Consider the following 20,980-nt stretch of genomic DNA (forward strand, 5'->3'; position numbering starts at 1 on the left):
GATTAGGAGGTATCGGGATCGCATACCAGTGACTTGAGAACAACTTGGCTAAGTAGAATCCAGATCCAGGAAAGTCTTGCTATCACTTCGCAAGTATGCTGGGTGGCTTTGACCCGCTTCTTAACAAGCAATTGCAGCCCTTGAAGAGCTTCTTGGATAGGATGCGACATCTATGCTGACGGTGCCAAGCTGGTCAAGACAGAAAGCCGTCCGGCCGACACCGCAGACAGAATCAAAACGACGTTTATGGCACTGAAAAGTACAAGGGAACAGACACTGGGTCTTTTGAAACACCACAGGTACAAACTCGGACAGGTTATGGCACTGGAAACAAGACCAGTTTCCACCAAGTCAGAAATTCCTATCACCCCTGGCACCAGTAGGTGGTCGAGATCTGCAGTTCTGCCTCCTACAGCAACCTGTTCGGACCCAGTGTCACGACTTTAGGCTCCTTCGCGATGGCGGCCAAAGACCATCTTGATAGTCTCGACAGAAGGTTCCTGTTTCCGAACAAAGTCGTAGTATCTACCGACAACAGAGTCCGCGGGTCAATATACACGCAAACATTGACACACTGTTCGGGTTTCTGCTAAATCGTCGTCAACGACGAAATCAACAAGGTCCAGAAGTTTGCGGACGAGGTTACCAAGTTGTACAACTACTTCAACTCCCTGAATCCGCTTTTGGACGCTACGAACGTGAACTACTGCGGCAGCCACTATCATTCAAGTGGCTCAAAATGGAAGCTGAATGACGTGACAAAAGTTAAAGGACACTAACGCATACACTTGGTTGGTTTCGAAGGAAAGGGGTTGACTGTATAGTGACCCTCGATGTCTCTAACAAACTACTTGATTGACTGATTCAGTGCTCACTTTGATTCTTCACGGCCGTGCTTACGCGGCTCAAGCTAGTCATGACCCTTCTTACGTGGCGGGATGCTCAGGTCTGCAAACACAAATGGACTTCGGAGAGGACAAAATATGCCGCTGACCTAAGTGGCATTGGGTAATGATTGATTCTGAGTGCCGTGTATCAGACAGTGCCATTCCGTCCGACTGGTTACGGTGAAGATTGTGGTTTTCTTGTTACAGAGAAATAGATAAATTCCTGTGTTGATAACGTACGTGCTCGATACTGCACTCGGTCTTGCAGAAGTTTGTATCATGGGAGAGAGCTACTTAAATCTCTTGACATCCTACCTCTCCCAATCTCACTCAAATGGTGCAAGATCCTTCAACGACTTCTCATACTCGCGCTTGATTACTGCAACATGCTTCTCACTCCTTGGCTTGAAGATAACTCTGAAAGGATTTGGTGCGTGCAAGAGGCCGTTAGAGTAGTCCTCTGGATCCAGAGATATAGCTTTACCTGTTCTAGGGTCGACAGGTTCCTTAATTTCAAAAGCCCAGATCAGCTTCGCGACGATTCGCCATTGATTGCGCTCGGCCAAGTGGACACCAGGGCACATTCGACGGCCAGCCCCGTATCCATAGTGATGTTCATCAATGTTAGCTGAAAGCACGTCAACGGGAGGAGGTAAACTTATCTCTCAGTTTATAGTCCGCGCTTCCTGCATAGTCATTCGCCAATTTATGGTGATTTATGTATCGGTCGGGATTGAATTTGAACGGGTCATCGTATCCTTCTCTTTCCATGTGGTGGACAGCCCAGATAGGAAGAAAGACCGTGGAGCCCTTGGGGATGAACATGCCTTCATACCAATCATCTTCGGCAGTGCTACGAGGGAGGCCCGTTGCCACACTAGGTTTGGATCAGCAGATATATCGTGGGGCTGAATGAGACATTCTACTCACGCCGGCCGCCATCTCATACCCTCCTTTACGATTGAGTTCACATAGGGCAGCCGGGAAAAGTCCGACCACCCAGGCATCCTACATTCACGTCAGTTTCGTGTTTAACAGAGTCTGCCTCTCAGAAGTCTCACCGTTCGCTTCCGCAGACATCAACCATTTGCTTATATGCCTTCTCTTGAACCCATGGATTCTTGGCCAGTGCTAGAATCATGGTCAACATGGAGGACGAGGTTGTCTCGGCTCCCCCTTCTACCAACTCTCCGAAGAGCTGGTCCAAGGCGTGTTGCGACATAGGGAAGCCTTTCTTGTTATAATCGTCGAGGAGTCTGTCTGCAAGAGACACCCGATGGTCGCCTCTAGCACGGCGCTCGTCAACCAGGCGTCGAGCTTTGGTCCAAATGTCGTGCATGCCTTTTCCAGCCGTCCGTGCGCGTCTCTTCCAGAAGGCAAATCGCTCTGGCACTAACTTCAGGAAGGGGTACTCGTCGACTGGGGGATTTGCCCCTGGCTCGAGGGCTTCTCCGAACTATTCGTGTTAGTCAGTCAAAGTTTCGCCAGGAGAAGGGCACCGAGGCTTACCAGGCTGAGAGCATCATAGACAGCCTATATCGATTAGTCGGTGTATGGTCGAAGTACAGTGTCAGGGACTCACATGACCCCAGAAGTTCTCAAATGTAGGGCCTCTATGCCCGTAGATCAAAATACATGCAATGGATGAAGTAGTCCGTCGGACATGGTTGTAGAAGTTCTCGGGGTCCGTCAAAAGCTGATGGGTCAAGACAGTGACCCTACTGGCGGTCAGAGATGCCACGGTTACTTTGTCCGTCTTGCACTTACTCGGCATCTTGCACCTTTGCAGCACTCTCATCTAAGATCCTAGGCTTCTCCGGGTTAAACCACGATGACTTGGTTTTGGACAAACCCACACTCACCGAGAAATTGTGGGTTGCGATCCGACGCTTCTCCTTTGTCTCTACTGTGTTCGGGGCAAACACAATGCTGTCGCCAGAAGTGATGATATCGGCAACATAATTCTTGGGTCGTTCAGCATATATTAACCCTTTCTTGTCCCAGAGCTCATGGATGGCCTTCTTGTCACAAACAACAATCACATTTCGAGGGCCGAACTTGAGGGAGTAGACTCCTCCATACTGCAGACTCCACTCCTTGAACCTGGACACTTGTTGTGAGTGACAAGTATTAGGTATGAATGTTTGGCAGAGATCTCACTGCTTGTAGAGTCCGGTAACGGGGACCTGGTGTAGATTCCCGAGCAATGGTAAGGTTGGAGGTCCTGGTGGCATTCGAGGGTCACGTCTGCCAATCCGCAATATCTTGAAAAGACCGGCAACGACAATGGCTACCACGCCAAGATGAAAGAGAGTGATTTCGTACATCCTTGTGGTGATTGACCTCGCCAAGATCTTCAGCGGTGACAAAGTGAAGTAAAATGCAAGGAGCACTGAGAATAAATACTTCCGAACTAGCTCAATGGATTGCAAGTAATTCATGATACAAGTATAAGGCTCGCTCAAAGGCTCTGTGCGTTCTGAGGTCATCATGCTTGCACTCACCCACCACCAGATTATTGCAAGCGGTTGAATTCAGCGGTAAGTTATCGGGCGGTCCTGACGGTCAGTGGTATACCGCTCCCTACGGGACTTTCAGGGTCGCGGGGGATTTACATATCAAATGTGGGGAGCCATTCGGACGGTCAGACCTCACGGACAACAAACGGGAGCATCATTTACAGTTCACATATCCAATAGCCCGTAAGACTTGTTATGTAAGAAACATATAATATTAGCATGGATTCACAGAAGTGGCATATTCACCCGCTTCCTGTCATTCCCATATAAACACACAAGGGCAAAGGACAAGACGATTGCTCGATACATTCATATTCTGCGTTGAAGGTTATCCGCGATCAAAATGGCTGCCAACAACTCCAACGAAGGATGGTATGACGAGGTAACAGTATCCTCCACGGAATGGTGGCGCAGCTCTGACAAAAAGACAGACGGCGTACTCGACGCCCGAGGATGCCTTGAAGAAGATGACATTTCCTCCCAGCAGAGTACTCTTTCCCTCCTCTCAAGATAGAGCCTTTTTTATTCTGACCGAACCCTTTAGCTGCACAGGCCGGAGCTGTATCCAGAAGAGCAGGAGATCTTGAACCACATCTGCGGCTGGTCCCACGTGATGAACAAGCTCTTTAATCAGTCCATCGAGCCTGGGCGGCCTTTCTACGACTTTGACGACGCCATGACATACGATATCTACGGTTTCACCCCTCGCGGCGGGATGTTGGAGCACTACAACCAGACGTTCCACTATTTCTCCAACTCGAGATTCGAAATGAAGGATCTTGAGCCTGTGGCGACGTCCAAGACCTCGGGCTACATCACCATGATGCAGCGCCTAGTGGGTGGCACATCTGATGACGGTAACAAGTTCGAGATGACATACCGCATCACGTATATTCTTGCAAAGATTGACGGAGCTTGGAAGTTCGTTCATGAGCATGTTTCGTTCCCGGTTGAAATGTCATCCATGAAGGCTGATCCCACATGCACCATCGATCCCCTCAAGGCTTTCAAAGGTATCGCAAGCCAGTAGCCACGAGTGTAGCTGGTCGACAAGTACATAGGTCTGGGGGACTGATAAAGTCACCTAACATTGCCACAAAGTCATGATCATTTATTAGAGACTGCAGTAATCTATTCACTCTTGTTTAAGTGCCGTCTCCAAGTCCCTGGGCTGGATGCCGTCTGTGGCCTCTGGAATCGGTAAACCCAGACCGAAGATCAAATTGTCATATCCGATCATGAAGCGGACTGGTCTAGCAAGCCAGTTGCCCTCGTCACCTGTAATCGACGGTCAGGGATTGAACTAACGTGAGCCGGGCATTGACTTGCTGTTCATCTTTTCGACGTATTCTGGGCTCGAAAAGAACGCTGCGGCATCCTCAATAGATGAGACCAAAATTTCACTACAACCGTCATATTCCAACAGCTCCATTCCCTCGATTAGAGTCTTTGCCGCTTCCTTGCACTCAGGAAGTGCATGGAACTGATCTTCCAGTCGGTCAAAAGCTTCAGCTTTGGGAAGTCAATCTCTACTCACTTGAGTATATCGTTTGATGTTGAGCGCAAATGCCTTTGATGCCACGGCCAAATCCGCATGCACCTTGAGCCACAAAGCAGTGAGCACGGAGCACATGTATTAGCTGGGAGATCGATCAAGCTCACCGTTTCCCAATGTCTGTGGAAATCCTCATGACTGATGTCGGGTCTTTTCCGGAAGAAGAAGCTCAACTTTACGTACGGTTGGTAGTTAGGCTTGGAGTTTGGGGTTAGCTGCTTCAGGGCAAAGTCATGCTGAATAGGAAAGGAAGGCGTCGTCATCATTCACAAGTCTCGAGGGTTGTTGCAATTGAAAAGATTGTACTGATTGTAGCTCGAATGGAGAAGAGCTTGAAGATGATTTATCCCAGATATCTATACAACACCCTGCGCGGCCTATCTTCGGTACATGTCAGCATCTCCAACATGGGAATGGCTGAAGCTTCTTCAGGATATATTCAGCGCGTCGCACTCCTTGACAGAGGAGCAGGAAGGCAAACACCCCCTGGGAGGATGAAAAATGCGAGTCTCCACAAGGATTCCCCCAAAAGTCTGCCTGACTTGATTTGGATGGCGGGGTACTTACGAACAGAACTATTTCGATTCTCGCCTTGGCCGTTAATCTCAAGGTGGTATTCAGTGTGAGATACCTTGCGCCTGGAAGTGCTGCACGGGTGGTTCTCGGGTGATTGAAACTTGTGCAATTGCGCCGAAACGCGTCAGTGCTGATCTAGATCTCACGGGGAGATGAGCATCGCGTAAATCATGTTATGGTACCTGTAAGAGGTGTCTGCAAAAGATTTGTCTCCAGAGTTATAATTCATTGAATGGCCAGGCCTAACATAGATTGGCTCAAGCTCATCAGCATGCTACGAACAATGACAAGCAAGATGGAATATACCAGGTTTGTAGTGGATCTCATCGTACTGAGCACCAATGACTAACTCGCCAATAACATAGACTTGGGACCTCAGGTCTAAAAATCTCGAAAATTATTCTCGGAGCCATGTCATTTGGCAGTCCAACATGGGAAAAATGGGTGCTGGATGAGGATGAATCTCTCCCCATCCTAGAACATGCATATAAAAGCGGCATAAACACATGGGATACGGTAGGCCCGCTCGCTGACGGATGGTAGCATTAGAAAGAGAGACTTGCTCACCTTGCGATGCAGGCCGACTTCTACTCTCATGGAGAGAGCGAAAGAATCATAGGCAAAGCGCTTCGGACGTTCAACATCCCGCGGCAGAATGTTACAATCTTGACAAAGTGCTACTTCGGCGTGAGCCACGATGGTAGTCAGCTACCTCTGACGGAATGTACTATCAATGACGGGGCCATGGTGAACCGCGTCGGCCTCAGCCGCAAGCACATTCTCGATGCGGTCGATGCAAGCGTGGAACGCCTAGGCACGTACATCGACATCCTCCAGATTCACAGATTGGACCGAGACACCGAAATGGAAGAGATCATGAGCGCGCTGAATGATGTGGTGCAGTCAGGCAAAGTGAGATATATCGGCGCAAGCAGCGTTCGTCTTTCCTAGCTCGCGCTGCGCAGGTTACTTTCTAACTCCAAAGCAGATGGCGGCGTGGGAGTTCCAGCGCATGCAGAATATTGCTGAAAGGCGTGGTTGGCATCGCTTCATTAGTATGCAAAATTACCTAAACCTGCTTTACCGAGAAGAAGAGCGGGAGATGATCCCATACTGTAAAGCTACGGGCGTGGGAATCATTCCTTGGTCTCCGGTGGCTCGGGGTGTGCTTGCACGGCCTTGGAAGTCTGCAAAGACTGTCCGCGAAGAGACTGACGCCTACCTCTCCGCGCTGATCAGTAAAGAGAACGAAACGGACAAGGCTGTGGTCGATCGTGTTGAACAGGTGGCAAAGAAAAGAGGTGTTCCAATGGCAGCAGTGGCAACAGCTTGGGTATTGAGTAAGGGTGCAAATCCTATACTCGGGCTTTCGTCCAAAGAAAGAATTGACCAGGCCATTGAAGCAATGAGTCTGAAGCTTTCTGATGAGGAAATTAGCTACTTAGAGGCGCCGTACCAGCCCAAGCACGTCTCCGGGTATTAAATGAAGGGAGAAAATGCTGTTTGTGTGACTAGCGCTCGAGGAAGAGGCCTGGGAAATTCCATGGCTGGGGATAAAGAAGGGAATATGTCATCTGGAGCGCCTATTGAGTGCCTACGCGCATGCACCTGTCCGTGCGAGACAGCGGAAGTCAAAAGACACACCCATGTAGAGGGGAGGTGATGTAGAAAGTACTGCCGAATACTCAGACTTCAGCGGAATCACACCGTTCAACCTTCATCTCTCGGATGATCTTACCTCAGTCCGACCGTGCTTCGGCATCCCGCCAGGGGTTCGTGATGATTGTTGTTGGCTGCTTGGTGTTCCTGGCCCTCTGAGCGTTTAAATATAGAGAGCACTCCAGCATTTAACACCGACCAGGAGACCCCAATTCAACGCTACCACCGTGTCGAAATGACATCCTTCACTGGAAAGGTCGTGGCTGTCACTGGCGCTGCGTCAGGGATGGGACTGGCAACTGCTAAGCTCCTGTACTCTAGAGGGGCTCTGTTGTCGCTCGCAGACATTCGAAAAGATCGCTTAGACGAGGCCTTATCACAGATTACAGGATCGAACCAACGTCCCGACAACACCAACGTCTTGACCCTCGCCATTGACATCAGAAAGAGCGAAGAGGTTGACAGCTGGATCGACGCAACCGTGAAGCACTTTGGGCGACTAGACGGCGCTGCCAACGTTGCTGGAGTTTTGGGGGAGTCCTTTGGCACAGGTAGCTTGACAGAGATCGACGACCAGGAGTTCGAATTCATCACCGCTGTCAACTTCAAGGGCCTATTCAATTGCCTACGGGCTGAATTGAGAGTCATGTCCACAGGGGGAAGTATAGTTAATGCGTCAAGCTCGACTGGTTTGGAGGGCCATCCCAAAAATTCTGTCTACTCGGCAACAAAGCATGCTGTGATCGGCTTGACCAAGAGTGCTGCGGGGGAGTTTGGCGAACAAGGTATACGAGTGAATTGCGTGGCTCCGTGAGTTCGATTTCACCCCCCACCATTCGGCATTGGCTAAATCCTACAGTGGTACCATCAAAACACCGATGGTGACAGCTATTGGTGGGTTAGACAAGGCCAATATGTCTTCAGTTTTCGCCCGAGTGCCACTGAAGCGAATGGGTGAAGCAGATGAGGCCGCGAAGGCGTTCGCTTTCTTACTGAGCGACGAGTCCAGCTATATGACTGGAGCGACGGTAGTAGTGGATGGAGGTTTGTTATGCTAGCCTGCCAGCCGTGCATAGAGAAGAATCACGTACTCCAAACATAGAGATCAGTCGCAGCACAAGATTTACATTGAGGTCTGAGAGAACTCCGCGGTTACCTTTGTTAAGCCGGAATCTATGTACAACGGTGTCGACTCTCTGCCGGCCCTCTGTGGTCGTCCACAGCCCCCTAGCTGATGAATGATAGCACGGACCAATGTCAAATCCAACTTCCCGTCGATATATTTGAGTGGCTTACCAACCGTCCTGGCGGCAAGGTTACCTGATAGATGCAGCATGTCTTCAGCATTTGATCAGCAAGACCAAATCATCCTCCCCCGCCATTCGCTTTCCCCGCTGAATTTCAATCGGTGGAGACAATTACTTCGGCTACAGCGTCCAAAGGTGGAGCAAACCAATAGAAATTACCCCGATTACTTGGCCGGGTTAACTTGATGAGATGGCCAAATCGCCCGAGAACGAACCTCATTCCTTTCATACCGGGTCTCCTATGGCAAGTCGGAGAGTGGCTCGGAGTAGCCCCCTCGGGGCCTCCAGATGTGACAGCAGTTATGGTGTTGGTGATGTGCGAGGCAGATCCTTAGCAGCGTTACTATTACTGCCAGCGAAGAAATTTGACACTGACTTGGATCTCTCTTAACGCAGCCAACACTTCCTCCAACTTGGGTTTCGAGCTCAACAAGATCACAATGGCAGACACACCAATCTGGTCGAAGCCTTACCTATGGGCGGCGGTCGCCGTCGTCGTTCTCGCTATCTATCGTCTCTTGCAGGTCGGCAAACGCGACCCTCGAATGCCCCCAGGTCCGCCCACGGTTCCAATTCTAGGAAATGCTCACCAGATTCCTCGCACCGGCCTCTACAAGCAGTTTCGAGAGTGGGCCAAGGAATACGGACCAATCTTCAGCCTCAAACTTGGACCTTCGAATGTCGTTGTTCTGTGCGATCGAAAGGCGATCCATAAGCTTCTCGTCGAGAAAGGCGCCATTTACTCGGACCGTCCAGAGACTTATGTTGGCCAGCTTCTGACCAAGGGCGATCACCTGGCGGTGTCGCAGATGGATCCTCTCTGGAGAGAAAAGAGAAAGGTCATCGCGCACAATTTCTCACCTAAGCCATTGGACGAGAAGCATTTCCGAGTTCAGGAAGCAGAGTAATCAGATTTCCCCTTGCTGGGAAGTTGACCCAAGACTAACTCGCATTCTCAGGGCTACGATTCTCATGAACAACCTCCTGACAACCCCGGAAGACTTCTACAGGCAGATCAGGAGATACACGGCGTCTGTAGTGAGCTCAATCACGTATGGGTATCGCGGCGAAACTCCAGACTCATTCTGGGCCAAAGTAGGTGACATGATACGTTTTCGAGTGTGTCTACTAACGGTACTTTACAGGGGGTCTATGACGTGATGGACAAGGTAAAGCAGCAATCCTGGCATCATTGTCGAGGTCATCTCTAACCTTTTACTTAGTGGACGGCTGCCATGGAACCCGGGGCTAACCCTCCGGTGGATGAATTCAAATTTCTCCGGTATATACCCATGTCGATGGCATTCTGGAAGCGCCGGGCTGTCGAGGCTGGTTCTGTGATGGATAGTGTTTGGGGTGAGGCACGCCGCCGGATCGACGAGAGACGGGCTAAGGGTGAGCGACGAAATTGCATCATCGACACTCTCCTGGACGAGTACGAAAAGAAGGGAATGCCATTCTCCAAGCATGGCTTCGACAACCTGATGGGTGAGCTGGTCGAAGGCGGTGCAGATACAACGGCAGCTCAGCTTCTTACCTTGGTCCTCGCTTTTGGTCTCTACCCGGAAGTCCAGGAAAAGGCACGAAGAGAAATTGATGCTGTTTGTGGTACTGAGAGAGCTCCCCTCTGGTCCGACTTTGACCGACTACCGTACATCAACTGTATTGTGAAGGAAGGCATGAGATGGCGCCCAGTGTACGTTTGCCCGTTGATCCTCGCTGGCACACTTTGACTGACCTATCTCTCACAGGGCTGTCTCAGCACTACCTCACAGGGCACGGGAAGGTTCGTGATCCAGTCGATACTGAAGGAGGTGCGGGTCCGTAGCTGACACAGTAACAGACGACGTTTACGAGGGCATGCTGATCCCCAAAGATTCGACCGTCTTCCTCCCCACATGGGCCATCCATCACTCTCCCGAAATCTACCCTGATCCGGAAGCCTTCAACCCAGATAGATATCTCCATCACCACAAGCTAGCTAGCGACTATGCTGGAAGTCCTGACTGGGCAAACCGAGATAAGTTCATCTCCCCCTGCGTAACGACCTTGAGAGACTAACTGTATCTTTACATCATTATAACTATGGTGCGGGTCGACGTGTCTGCCCAGGCATGCATCTTGCCGAGCGCAATATGTGGCGTATCGCAGCAAAACTCCTCTGGGCCTTTGAGTTCTCCGAGTATGTAGATCCTCGGACTGGAGTTAAGGCGCCCTTGGATCCCGATGCGTATAACCCAGGTATTCTTCAGGCGCCTTTGCCTTTTAAGATCGCTATCAAACCCCGAAGTGAGAAACATGTTCAGCGAATTCAACAAGAGATGTCGGACGCACTGGACTTTTTGAAACAGTACAGCTGAACGGGCTAAAGAACAGCGATCTGGAGATCCTCCGGGATTTGGGATTGAGGCCGGAGTTGTACGACCGCTGAATGAGTGTGCAATAGGGAAAACTTAGGGATAGCAAATAAACTATACTTTCGTTATGTCACATGACTACTATCTTGAATGTAGGGGAGTGGTCTACCACTGGAGCCCTTGATAAGACGTAGATACTCAAACATCTCTTGGTGTCAAGCAAATGAAAATACTATTTAGAATCGACGACCGAAGTGATATCCGAGCTTCGTAGCACTGACGGTGAATAATGTGCAATTCACGTCTACATTCTGAATGACCTTCTCCGCTGGTTCAGGAGCTCTCCAGTGACCAGAGGCTATCCGACCGTGTATCTACCGCCAGATGCTACTAGGAATCCACACACGTGAAAAAGACCTGTTAAGTGAATACCAAAACAACATTTGTCAATCATCACCTTTTATCCAGTCACGATCAGCACATATCACCGAGGTTTTCCGAGGTTCTTTCAGGAGGATATAATTTCCAGTCTCCTGAGTACAGCTGTTGATCATGGTCATGTTGACAGTGGCCCATCTAGAGTGCTCAGCCCTGGCGGAGAACGGGTCAACCAGGGAAAGTAGACTTTCAATGAGCTGAACAGACCTTAATCATACTCGTTAAAGATCTTCATGCACATATCGACCGCCGGAGCGGTAGTAAGCAGTATGGCAAGAGGACGAAGCCGTTATCTGCCCGTTGTCAGCCCGTGGGCAAGATGTCTGTGCACTTCCACAGTCCGACTCCAAGCGTAACAAGTGACGGGGGTGGGCCTCTTTTCCCTCAAAGCTGTATACAACGTAGCTTGGCCACAAGCGAATCGCTAAGCACCTCCAGATTGTCTTGTTTCGGCCCATCATCGCTCAGATTGCCAGTACTGGGCGTCCCGTTGTAGAATGGCTCGTTCCCGAATTGGGGACCCCACGGTCCTGTCGGTGGATCTCCAAGGCTGGAGGAGCCCCCGACCTCAGCCTCAGATATACTCCGTCTAAGACTGGGGAGTGTCAAGACAGGAGACCAAATCCATTTAAAGATGAGACTTCTATCCATGGGGCCAGTTTGACGGCGGATGCGTACTTTCCAACCTCACACCCAAGCTGTAACATTGGTTGACAAGATGTTGCGACTCACGCGGTATAATATTTTGATTGTCTGTGCTGCTTGCCTTGGCGCATACTCTTACGGCTTTTCGTATGCTGTCTTTGTCACTTCCATCGGAGAACCCGGGTTTTTCAGTTATTTTGAATTGGACCGTGGGTTGATACGGACTGCATCCCTGTCGTGCTTAGCTAATCTGTGCCTGTAGCAACCTCGGACTACACTGCTACTTTGATCGGAGCCATCAGTGGGCTCTTCTGTGCTGGAGCTGCTTTTGGAGCCATAATACAATCCTACACAAGTGACAAGTATGGCCGTCGAAAAGCCCTCGCCTTCGGCGGCGCCATCTCAGTGGTTGGCTCTGCAGTTGTGGCCGGCTCTATCAACATCCCCATGTTATTCGTCTTTCGATTCATCACTGGCCTAGGAGTAGGCCAACTGCTGGCTCTGGTCCCGTTGTACGTGGCAGAGGTCGCACCACCCCATCGTCGAGGCCTTCTCAGTGCACTTGTTGGGGTTGGATTCTCTTTGGGTTATCTCAGGTATTGAACCTCGCCGATGGAAGTGTGGAATTCTCTTCTGATTTTCTCTGCAGCTCCGCGTGGATTGGTTACGGCACGTACTTTACCACAAACAACACAGTTCAATGGCGTATGCCTCTTTGTCTGGCTCCACTGGCTCCTCTGGGGCTGGTGATTGTCTGCTACTGGATCCCTGAATCTCCCAGATGGTCGGTTTGGGTAGGCCACGATGCAGAGGCATGGAAAACAATTCAGAAAGTGCATCACGACCCCAATGACCCGCGAGATGCAGCCGCACACGCGGAATTCATCCAAATCAAGAGACAAGTGGCACATGACAAGGAGATGAAAGCTTCATTTGTCCGCATGTTCACCGTTCCGTCATGGAGGAAGCGCACTCTCTTGGCCATCTTGATCATGTTTGCCGTGCAATCATCTGGCTATAACGGCATCACCTCCTACCTTGTTCTCGTCGCTCAATCGGCAGGAATGACGGGTGCGATGCCTCTCCTGATGTACGCCATTTATGTTGTCATTGCCGTCTTTTTCAACTTTGTTAACGCTGCTGTCATTGATCGGGTTGGGCGGAGAAGAATGCTGCGTAAGTACATCTTGCAGAGTTGGATTCCAGAGACGGTGAGAGCCGTCGGCTAACGAGTGCTGCGAACAGTCGTCGGCATTGTGTGGACCGGATCATGTCTCCTTGCTGCCGCTCTTCTCAGCTGGAAGTATGCGGGTACCTCGCACAAGGCTGGCAACGGTGCTGCAATGTTTTTCTTTATGATGTTTGGACTGGGACTGGGACTGTTCCTCGATCCAACTCAGTTCGTGGTAAGTGGCGTTCCCTCACGTAGAGGCAGGACTGTTGCTGATCAAACCTTTCAGTGGTGCTCCGAGGCATTTCCAACCACCATTCGAGCCAAGGGTCTCACCATTGCCCTGTTCACATACTTTGTCTCGACGGTATTGTACACAGCTCCTGCACCCAAGGCCTTTGCAAATATTGGTTGGAAGTTCTACCTGGTCTTCATCTCCTGTGACGTTGTGTGCTTCGCTATGCTGTACAAATGGCTACCAGAGACAGGCAACTTGACCCTGGAGGAAATAGGCAAGCTGTTTGGGGATGAAGTTGTGACCCACTTTGCCCAAGATGGCAATGGCCTGGTTGAAGTGGACGCCATGGCCGACTTCGATGAGAAATCTATCACAACGCAGATTGAGGAAGCCACACCGAGCCACGGTAGAAAGTGACCATGTCACCACCGCGAAGTCCAGGAGTAGTGGTAAGGCAGGAAGTGGATGAATTCGAACTTGAAGTTGCCCATGGGAGATTGTGCACAGTTTGGTAGTAGATGGCTCTATGTGGCCACAAAGTGCACTGTAAGGAAGCAAGAGGCGAATGAGCTGTGAACGAAAGATTCTGTCTCCTTTGTCACCTCATGGTGTGGATAAGTTTTGAGGGTGCAGTTGCTGGTGCGATGAAAAATGAGCCGTTGTCATAAAAGAAATGAACAAGTGTAGCTTGCATTAAGTAGAACTCCTAAAAAGGTCATTGTCGACAAGAGGCGGCCTCAGATTGTACTCGTCAGTATGACAAAGGCGAATGTGAGATGTTTTGGCTGCTCGAAGAACGTACAGACTCATGAGAATGAATCAGTAGTGACGCGGCCAGTCGTGCCCTAGCTTCCCAAACGCCGCCCGTCATCGCAGCCACACAAGCTGAAAAGGCCAGAAACATGTCGTGCCAAGTTCTCCAACTTCGCCACTGTTGCGCTGTGGCTAAATTAGGTTGTGTCAACATGGCGGTGGTTGTGGATCAGCCCTTGCGGAAGTAAAGGAGGAGACAAAGTATTCGACCACAACCATCACCACCGGTGCATCTTTGCTAGAGGGTACTGACCTTGCTGGACCAAGTGGTACAGTTCTGATCCTCATCACACGACTATCTGAGAAAGCTTACAGCAAATAGCTATCTCAGTCGATCTCGCCAGCCGTCAGATTTCCACTGGTCAAGCCAGGATATCCTCCGCACCTGAATGCTTTTTACGATCACGACGATGGTGCTATCCATGTTGAACCCAGAAGATAGAATAAACCCAAGCCCTGGGTGAGCCCCATCGCCCTGCACGTAATTACTCATCAGAACTCAAGATTTTTCATCCCGCCACAGCGGAGTCAAGATCCAAGATTCATTCACTTTTTCGATATATCCAGGCTAGTCCGAGCCAATTGCCCCGCTCCAAGGAATGGTGTGAGCCAATGATAATTTGGCCGTAGATACTAGCCTTTCCTGAGTGGCAGTCTCCATCTACCAATAAAAGTATGATACTTTCCATGTGGTTCCGGAATCGGTACGGGGGACTGTGGCCTACCTGGTAGCGAAGTGGGGTAAAGCCGGGGATCCAGAGAGTCTGGAGAGGTGCCAAGGTGAGCAAGGTCTGTATTTTCTGAATCTCACCTACCTAGCCTTCTCATTGCCGTTGTAACATCAGTCTTGCGATCCCACGTTGTATGTTTGTCTACGATATCTTTGCCCATCGATTTGATCCCATGGCTGCTATGGACAACAAAACCCGTGCTTCCGCGAGGTCGGCTCTGGCATGTGATTTGTGCAAAAAGTAAGTGGTGCGCCCCGGTTTCTGCGCGAATACCCCGGAGAGAAGCTCAATGTTGAGAAAGATGCACCGATAGCGGAACCGTAGATGCCCCGGGCTATTCTTCTTCTTCACGCTCACCATGTGCCAATGAGAAGCGACTAACTAGAGATTTGTAGGAGAAAGTCCAGATGGTCAGCAACCTCGCCGCCGCCCCATCAAACCTCGTTACTAACGCGTCCGTGCTACAGTGATCGACAGATTCCATCATGTTCGTTCTGCCGACAGACCTCCAACATCTGTACATATCCTACCGCCCGCTTGAAACCAGGACCCAAACTAGGTGAGTAGGATGTTGATGTGCCATGAGAGGACTGGCCATCTTACGATCAATAAGGCTCTAGCCATCGTCGTCGCTGCGCACGATCATCATACCCTCCGACAGGGCAAGCAGTCATTCAATCTCACTTCTCAAACGCTTCTCAGAATGGTGCGCTCCAACATCAACCCAGTGGCGGTAGCCATACAACTTTTGCAGGTGAAGGCGACGGTATACTTTCATCACCAGAAGATTTTGCCATCAATGCCTCCTCAGAGTCTCCCCCCAGCATCAGAGCCTCCCATGTGGCAGTCTTGAACTTTGCAAAAGCTATCAGTCTCTCTAGAATCCTGTACCCCTCCCATGAACCTTCTCTTGGCCCGGCCCCTGCACAGAAAGAACGCTCCCAACCCGGATTTTTGTTAGTTCTTGCAGGAGCCCAAGAGAACTTGGCGAAGGCGTGCGAAGTGCTTCGTATGTCCATCAAGCAAGCCCAGTCATGGTAAGCAAGGCCCTTCCCCTCGTCTTCACACCCCGACCAAATGGCTGCTTGGTCGTGTATGAGTTGAGCTGACCTCCTGGGGCTTACTATAGCATTGATCTCTTTTTTGAGATGGTGGCGGGATTGAAGTCCCTGTCTATATTTCACCAACCCTCCTTTCCAGATAAGATCCGTGGCATACAAGATCGAAATCATCTCATTGCTCTTTTCGCAGCAATGTTTTCTCTCTCCTCCAGGTTGGCCACGGAGGACAACCTCCCTCCAGGCGAGGACGCTCTGGGAATTTCTCATCAAGAACTCCACACACTCTCTCTACAGTACATCAACTCATCCTTGGAAGCTTGCACTAGTCACGCTCCCCCTCTGTGCCTGCTCCAAGCCATCACATTAGCGGGTTTCTATAAGCTCGTCAATGGAGTATACGGGCCGGCTTGGAGGCTGGTTGGTACCGGGGTGCGTATTGCATACGAGCTGCGACTACACTTGATCGATTCCAAAGGATATGAGAAAGAGCCCACCCGCGATAGCGAACTCATGATATGGTCCTCGGACGAAGAGCGGCGTCGTTGCTGGTGGGCTTTATGGGAAATGGATATCTTTTCCTCGACAATCCAGCGTGCACCTACTGCCATTGATTGGAGCGCAAACGAAACATTCCTTCCAGTTGCCGACGAATACTGGTTTACAAACACCTATCAGGCCTCCTGCCTCCTGCTTGGCAGTCCCCAAGAACGGTGGAAGAGACTCAAGCAATCGGGGAATGAAAGCTCCACTGCATGGGCACATCTCCTGGGGTCTCTGATGCATGATGGGCGGCTACTGTGCCAGGAAAGCATCAAAGGAATCACCTCGAATATTGACCTGCCAAACGATGTTCCACGACTTGCACAGTATTACAGTCAGGCCTACAGACTCAAAACACAAGGATTCTCGGATCGGCTTTACAGTCTCGTCAAAGCATATCAGGATGTAAGAGAGAACCTTCCCAGCATGCTGGCCTATCGGGATGAACACCTATCTTTTGCCTTGACTGATGGGGATGATCCTTATTCAACGCTTCGAACGAGCGCAGGCAAATACTCTGTGCAAATGATGAGCGCCTCGGCATGCTTTATGATTTATCAGAATTATGTTTTTGCGGATATCATCGAAGGGCTGAGCCCCCTGTCGTCTTCCCAAGCTGGCCACGAAGAATCAGGCAGAGATACTACATCCAACGAAAGGTCTCTACTCGGCAAAGGGTTCAAAAACTATCTGGAAACAAGCGACATGGTCCTGCGGCTCCTATCAAATTGTCCCGAAGACCATGTTCGTTATGTGAACCCCTATTACGCCAGTACTACGTGGATCGCTGCAGCATTACAAGTATTCAAGAGATTTACCTTGCGCGATCATGACTCGACTGTTACACAACGTCAGTATGACCTCCTGCGCCGGTCATATCTTCAATTCAATCAGTTTTGGGACACACCAAGTGCCCTGCTGCAAAATCTCGATTCTCTCGAAGCAAGACTCGATTGCCGACACAGAGAACTCGACCTACAGGATAGCAGCGCCAGGACTACTCAGATTGATGATCAACAGTGTCATGGTGACACCCCTTCTTTCGCAAGCACGGAAACCATGATGGCTTCTGTGTCAGAGGAACAACTTCTCCCCACCTGGTCAGCATTGAAGGGCTCTTTGTGCAACACATCTCAGCCATCAATTAGTGATCCAAACGCCGGCTACCCTGTGCTAATGCCTGACGACGTGGAACTGCCATCTGGTATGGGCACGAAGTTTGACTCTTCGTTAAGTCAAGGGACTTTCTCGGAAGCATACCCGGATCCCTGGCCAAACGATTTATTTCTGGACAATCTTGTGTGGTATTCATCAGATGTGATGGCGGGCCTCTCTCACGGGTATACTGCATGATAGCGCATTGGTGGCTAGTATCAACTGAGATCTGCACGGATTTTACGAGGGCGAGGACCGGGTATGGAGAACACTATGGTTGAAGTACCGCATTGATACTTACATGGAGGGCAAGTAATCGGGATCAGGAATTGGACCCCTGGTCATGAACCAGCTTGGATATATATGGCATGTATCAAATTATGAGCATACAACATTGAAATATCAGCCACGGCTCCAAACTCAACGATAGCCTAAACTGTCTTATCAACAGGAAATCAAAGTGTCAATCTCTGAGGGCTCAGGCAGCTTTGCGGCCAAGTATTGAACCCAACACATCTGAGAGTTTTCGCTCACATGCGTCTTGACCTTCGAAGACGGCTGGAGCTCTCCAAGCAACGAAGCGATCAGGTCGAACCAAGACAACCCCTGAGTCTCCAACACCGCGCACCCGCTCCCAGTCATAGTAGACGTCCTCCCATTGTTGTCGAAATCCAATGGAATGCACCGCAATGGGAATTCCGAGCTTATCAGAGACACATTTGGCAGCTTCGTACCAGTGCTCTCCTCCAGGGCCCGTGAAAAGAGTGAAAGCGCCATGCCCGGCGAGATCGACGGTCGACACGGGTTCCGATGGGATGGTTTTATTGAGCCATACATGTGGCAGACGACATCCAGGATAAGTACTCTTTTCGTAGTAGAGGATGGGGTCTTCGGCGGCGCGCCCGGAATGCCTAAAGGGCTCCGCTTCGTCCGCGGCGTACACGCCCGGACCGCTATATGTTTGGTTCATTTCCACACCGAGCCCGTGAAATTCGTGGCATGAGTTCGTGATGGCATCCTGCAGCTGATGCCGGCGTTCACTCCCAGCTGTGGTGGGAGCACTTAGTTCGTTGAGGATCGCCTTTCGACCCTCCACATCTGGATGGAGCGCCCCCAGCGCCTCCCAGATCTTGAAATGGTCACGAAACCCGTTGTTCGCCCGCGTGATGATCTGATGGCCGACAGGTTGTCTCTCGATACTATACGTTGAGAGCAATGAAGGATCGGCGAGGCCGCGATGGACGTACGCAAGCTTCCAGGCTAGATTGAACGCATCTTGAATACATGTGTTGGAACCTAACCCATTGAAGGGAGGGTGACGGTGGACTGCGTCTCCGAGACAGAACCTGTTTGTGAAATTGTCAAACAACAGTTATCGAGATCCAGGGGAATCAACTAGTTGAAGCTGGACTCACACGTTTCCCTCAGAGTATTTGACTGCAACAATCTCGTTGATGAACCACTTAGAGATGTCAATAATCTCGGCCGGGGTCTCGTCACCGATGAAATCCCTCACTCTCTGGAGGTATTCCTCCTTGGAGGGTGAGATCTGAGGGTCACAGTCCCGAGTCGGTAGTAAGATAAACATCCACTCATTCCATGGCTTGACCATGCGTACAATCCCCATCTGGCCGAACTCAGGATGCTCCTTGTCAGGCTGCATGACCCAATGCAAGTTTCCTCGTCGATGCTTGACCAAGTGGGACAGATCTGCCTTGACCAACACATTGATTGCCATACCTTGACCTGGTTTGACCGAGAGTGGAAGGTCGAGTTGTTTCACCACTTGGCTGCGTGCTCCGTCAGCCCCTAAGAGGTATTTGGTTCGGATTTGATATTCCAAGGAAGAGAGATTATCTCGCACGTTAGCCGTGATCATCCCGCTTGCAGGGTCAGTCTCAAAGGAGAGTAACGTCGTATCGAATCTCGTCTTGAAACCTCCAAGGGTGGCGTGGCGCACGAGCACTGGCTCAAGAAGTGTCTGGGGTAGATCTACCGGTGAGCATGGACTGGCGCCTTCATAATCTCCCTGAGATGTCACAGAATTTAGAGAATTGGACATGCATGCCATGTACACAACCAACCTTTCTTGCAGGATCATTGCCCCACGAGTAAATCCGAGCGTATTCCTCGCCAGCCATACTATGGCACCATCGGGTATGAATCATGCAGTCCCCTTTCGACGAGAGATTCTCCAGGTCTTTGTCGAGCCCGATGTCTCTGAGACACTCTTAACCTAACTCAGCCATCACCACTCTTCAACCTTGGTTTTCGGCACGTACCTAGTGCAGCCATGTTCGTGATGTGGGCGCGAGGAGTGTTGGCTGTCCCCGGAGCATTGCTGATCATGACACCTTTCAGCCCTATCCAAGTCAGCATCGTAGTTGCTCATGGGCGGAGAAGGAACCACTATACCATAGCTCGTCAAGAACGATGCCAGAGCCGCGCCTGCAGGACCCGCACCGACAACCAGGAACTCAGTGTCGATCGAAGAGTCCCTGGGATTTTGCGCCGACGAAGAAATCCGCCGTATACTATGGGTTGACAGATTATTGGTACCAAAAGGACTGCTCGCCTTCATACGGGCTCTGGGGTTCTTGTTAGCTGTATTTTGCCTGTTCGAGTGTGGTAGGAGGGCTCCGCGTGAGGTACATATCGAGCGAGAAGGGACACCATTACAAGGCAGCTCTGGATATTTGAAGAGAAGTGCTAAGCCAGTAGGCCTGACAAGAGGGACTCGATCAAAACGCGGGCAACGTAGACTTGCCATATTGTTCGTTACCTTCACCACCAGCCTTGACTGTCCATCTTCAACTTTACAGATGGGCGCGTCCACATGTTATCCAGCTTGGATGCGGGGGTATTCTTTCCCATCAAGAATGGAACGGCGATCTTGACTCGAGATCATTGGCTGGGACAATCAAGTTAATCAAAGATAGGCCGAGGCTACGTTAGCAGCCTCATGGGGCATGTGGACTGGGGGTTTCTCCGTGATGGCTGGGAGAGCACGAAGCTGGCCAGGACGCTAGAAGGGTCCCGTACTCCTTCGGAGTGGTCACGCAACTTTTGTACGGACAGAATTTCCTGGGGCGTGAGTCCCCGAAATTGATCCAGGGATGCTAAATAGATGCATGCAGGAGTTTCGTAGGCTACTGCCTTTTCATCATAAACCGACACATGCTATCCCCACATGGTTATCCACGTAGTATTCGACATGTAGCTCTGCAATAACACGTCTTGCGCATGTCTGTGGGAGTCACACTTCCGAAGCTTATGCTGGACTGATGACCCCCTGTCCGTCATTCTCGGATATCATTTTCCTAAACAT

The 20,980-nt window shown here is 50.5% G+C and overlaps 8 protein-coding genes across 8 annotated transcripts; 5 read left to right on the plus strand and 3 right to left on the minus strand.

Moving 5' to 3' along the window:
• Positions 1 to 1,526: 1,526 nt before the first annotated feature.
• On the minus strand, positions 1,527 to 3,214 carry AYO20_11266 (hypothetical protein; the record flags this gene model as incomplete). Its single annotated transcript, XM_022649518.1, has 7 exons — positions 1,527 to 1,764; positions 1,818 to 1,895; positions 1,949 to 2,343; positions 2,397 to 2,420; positions 2,470 to 2,605; positions 2,655 to 2,990; positions 3,048 to 3,214. The coding sequence occupies 7 exons, from the start codon at positions 3,212 to 3,214 to the stop codon at positions 1,527 to 1,529; spliced, it is 1,374 nt and encodes a 457-aa protein (XP_022494488.1).
• Positions 3,215 to 3,749: 535 nt separating this feature from the next.
• Positions 3,750 to 4,436, plus strand: AYO20_11267 (hypothetical protein; the record flags this gene model as incomplete). The annotated part of the gene is made up of 3 exons (XM_022649519.1): positions 3,750 to 3,788; positions 3,838 to 3,894; positions 3,951 to 4,436. 3 exons carry the CDS (start codon positions 3,750 to 3,752, stop codon positions 4,434 to 4,436), a joined length of 582 nt encoding a protein of 193 aa, XP_022494489.1.
• A 105-nt stretch (positions 4,437 to 4,541) lies between these two features.
• AYO20_11268 (hypothetical protein) lies at positions 4,542 to 5,224 on the minus strand (the record flags this gene model as incomplete). Its single annotated transcript, XM_022649520.1, has 4 exons — positions 4,542 to 4,654; positions 4,715 to 4,889; positions 4,944 to 5,006; positions 5,069 to 5,224. 4 exons carry the CDS (start codon positions 5,222 to 5,224, stop codon positions 4,542 to 4,544), a joined length of 507 nt encoding a protein of 168 aa, XP_022494490.1.
• Positions 5,225 to 5,948: 724 nt separating this feature from the next.
• Positions 5,949 to 7,020, plus strand: AYO20_11269 (hypothetical protein; the record flags this gene model as incomplete). Its single annotated transcript, XM_022649521.1, has 3 exons — positions 5,949 to 6,053; positions 6,117 to 6,473; positions 6,526 to 7,020. 3 exons carry the CDS (start codon positions 5,949 to 5,951, stop codon positions 7,018 to 7,020), a joined length of 957 nt encoding a protein of 318 aa, XP_022494491.1.
• A 411-nt stretch (positions 7,021 to 7,431) lies between these two features.
• AYO20_11270 (hypothetical protein) lies at positions 7,432 to 10,564 on the plus strand (the record flags this gene model as incomplete). Its single annotated transcript, XM_022649522.1, has 8 exons — positions 7,432 to 8,006; positions 8,056 to 8,240; positions 8,900 to 9,407; positions 9,463 to 9,598; positions 9,649 to 9,672; positions 9,727 to 10,199; positions 10,255 to 10,289; positions 10,347 to 10,564. The coding sequence occupies 8 exons, from the start codon at positions 7,432 to 7,434 to the stop codon at positions 10,562 to 10,564; spliced, it is 2,154 nt and encodes a 717-aa protein (XP_022494492.1).
• Positions 10,565 to 12,016: 1,452 nt separating this feature from the next.
• On the plus strand, positions 12,017 to 13,769 carry AYO20_11271 (hypothetical protein; the record flags this gene model as incomplete). Its single annotated transcript, XM_022649523.1, has 5 exons — positions 12,017 to 12,152; positions 12,206 to 12,539; positions 12,593 to 13,119; positions 13,189 to 13,349; positions 13,404 to 13,769. The coding sequence occupies 5 exons, from the start codon at positions 12,017 to 12,019 to the stop codon at positions 13,767 to 13,769; spliced, it is 1,524 nt and encodes a 507-aa protein (XP_022494493.1).
• A 2,380-nt stretch (positions 13,770 to 16,149) lies between these two features.
• On the plus strand, positions 16,150 to 17,850 carry AYO20_11272 (hypothetical protein; the record flags this gene model as incomplete). The annotated part of the gene is made up of 1 exon (XM_022649524.1): positions 16,150 to 17,850. One exon carries the CDS (start codon positions 16,150 to 16,152, stop codon positions 17,848 to 17,850), a length of 1,701 nt encoding a protein of 566 aa, XP_022494494.1.
• Positions 17,851 to 18,130: 280 nt separating this feature from the next.
• AYO20_11273 (hypothetical protein) lies at positions 18,131 to 20,233 on the minus strand (the record flags this gene model as incomplete). The annotated part of the gene is made up of 5 exons (XM_022649525.1): positions 18,131 to 18,998; positions 19,068 to 19,681; positions 19,737 to 19,882; positions 19,935 to 20,015; positions 20,068 to 20,233. The coding sequence occupies 5 exons, from the start codon at positions 20,231 to 20,233 to the stop codon at positions 18,131 to 18,133; spliced, it is 1,875 nt and encodes a 624-aa protein (XP_022494495.1).
• Between the last annotated feature and the right edge of the window lie 747 nt (positions 20,234 to 20,980).

This window comes from Fonsecaea nubica, assembly GCF_001646965.1.
Source record: "Fonsecaea nubica strain CBS 269.64 chromosome Unknown Scaff143, whole genome shotgun sequence".
NCBI classification, from domain to species: domain Eukaryota; kingdom Fungi; phylum Ascomycota; class Eurotiomycetes; order Chaetothyriales; family Herpotrichiellaceae; genus Fonsecaea; species Fonsecaea nubica.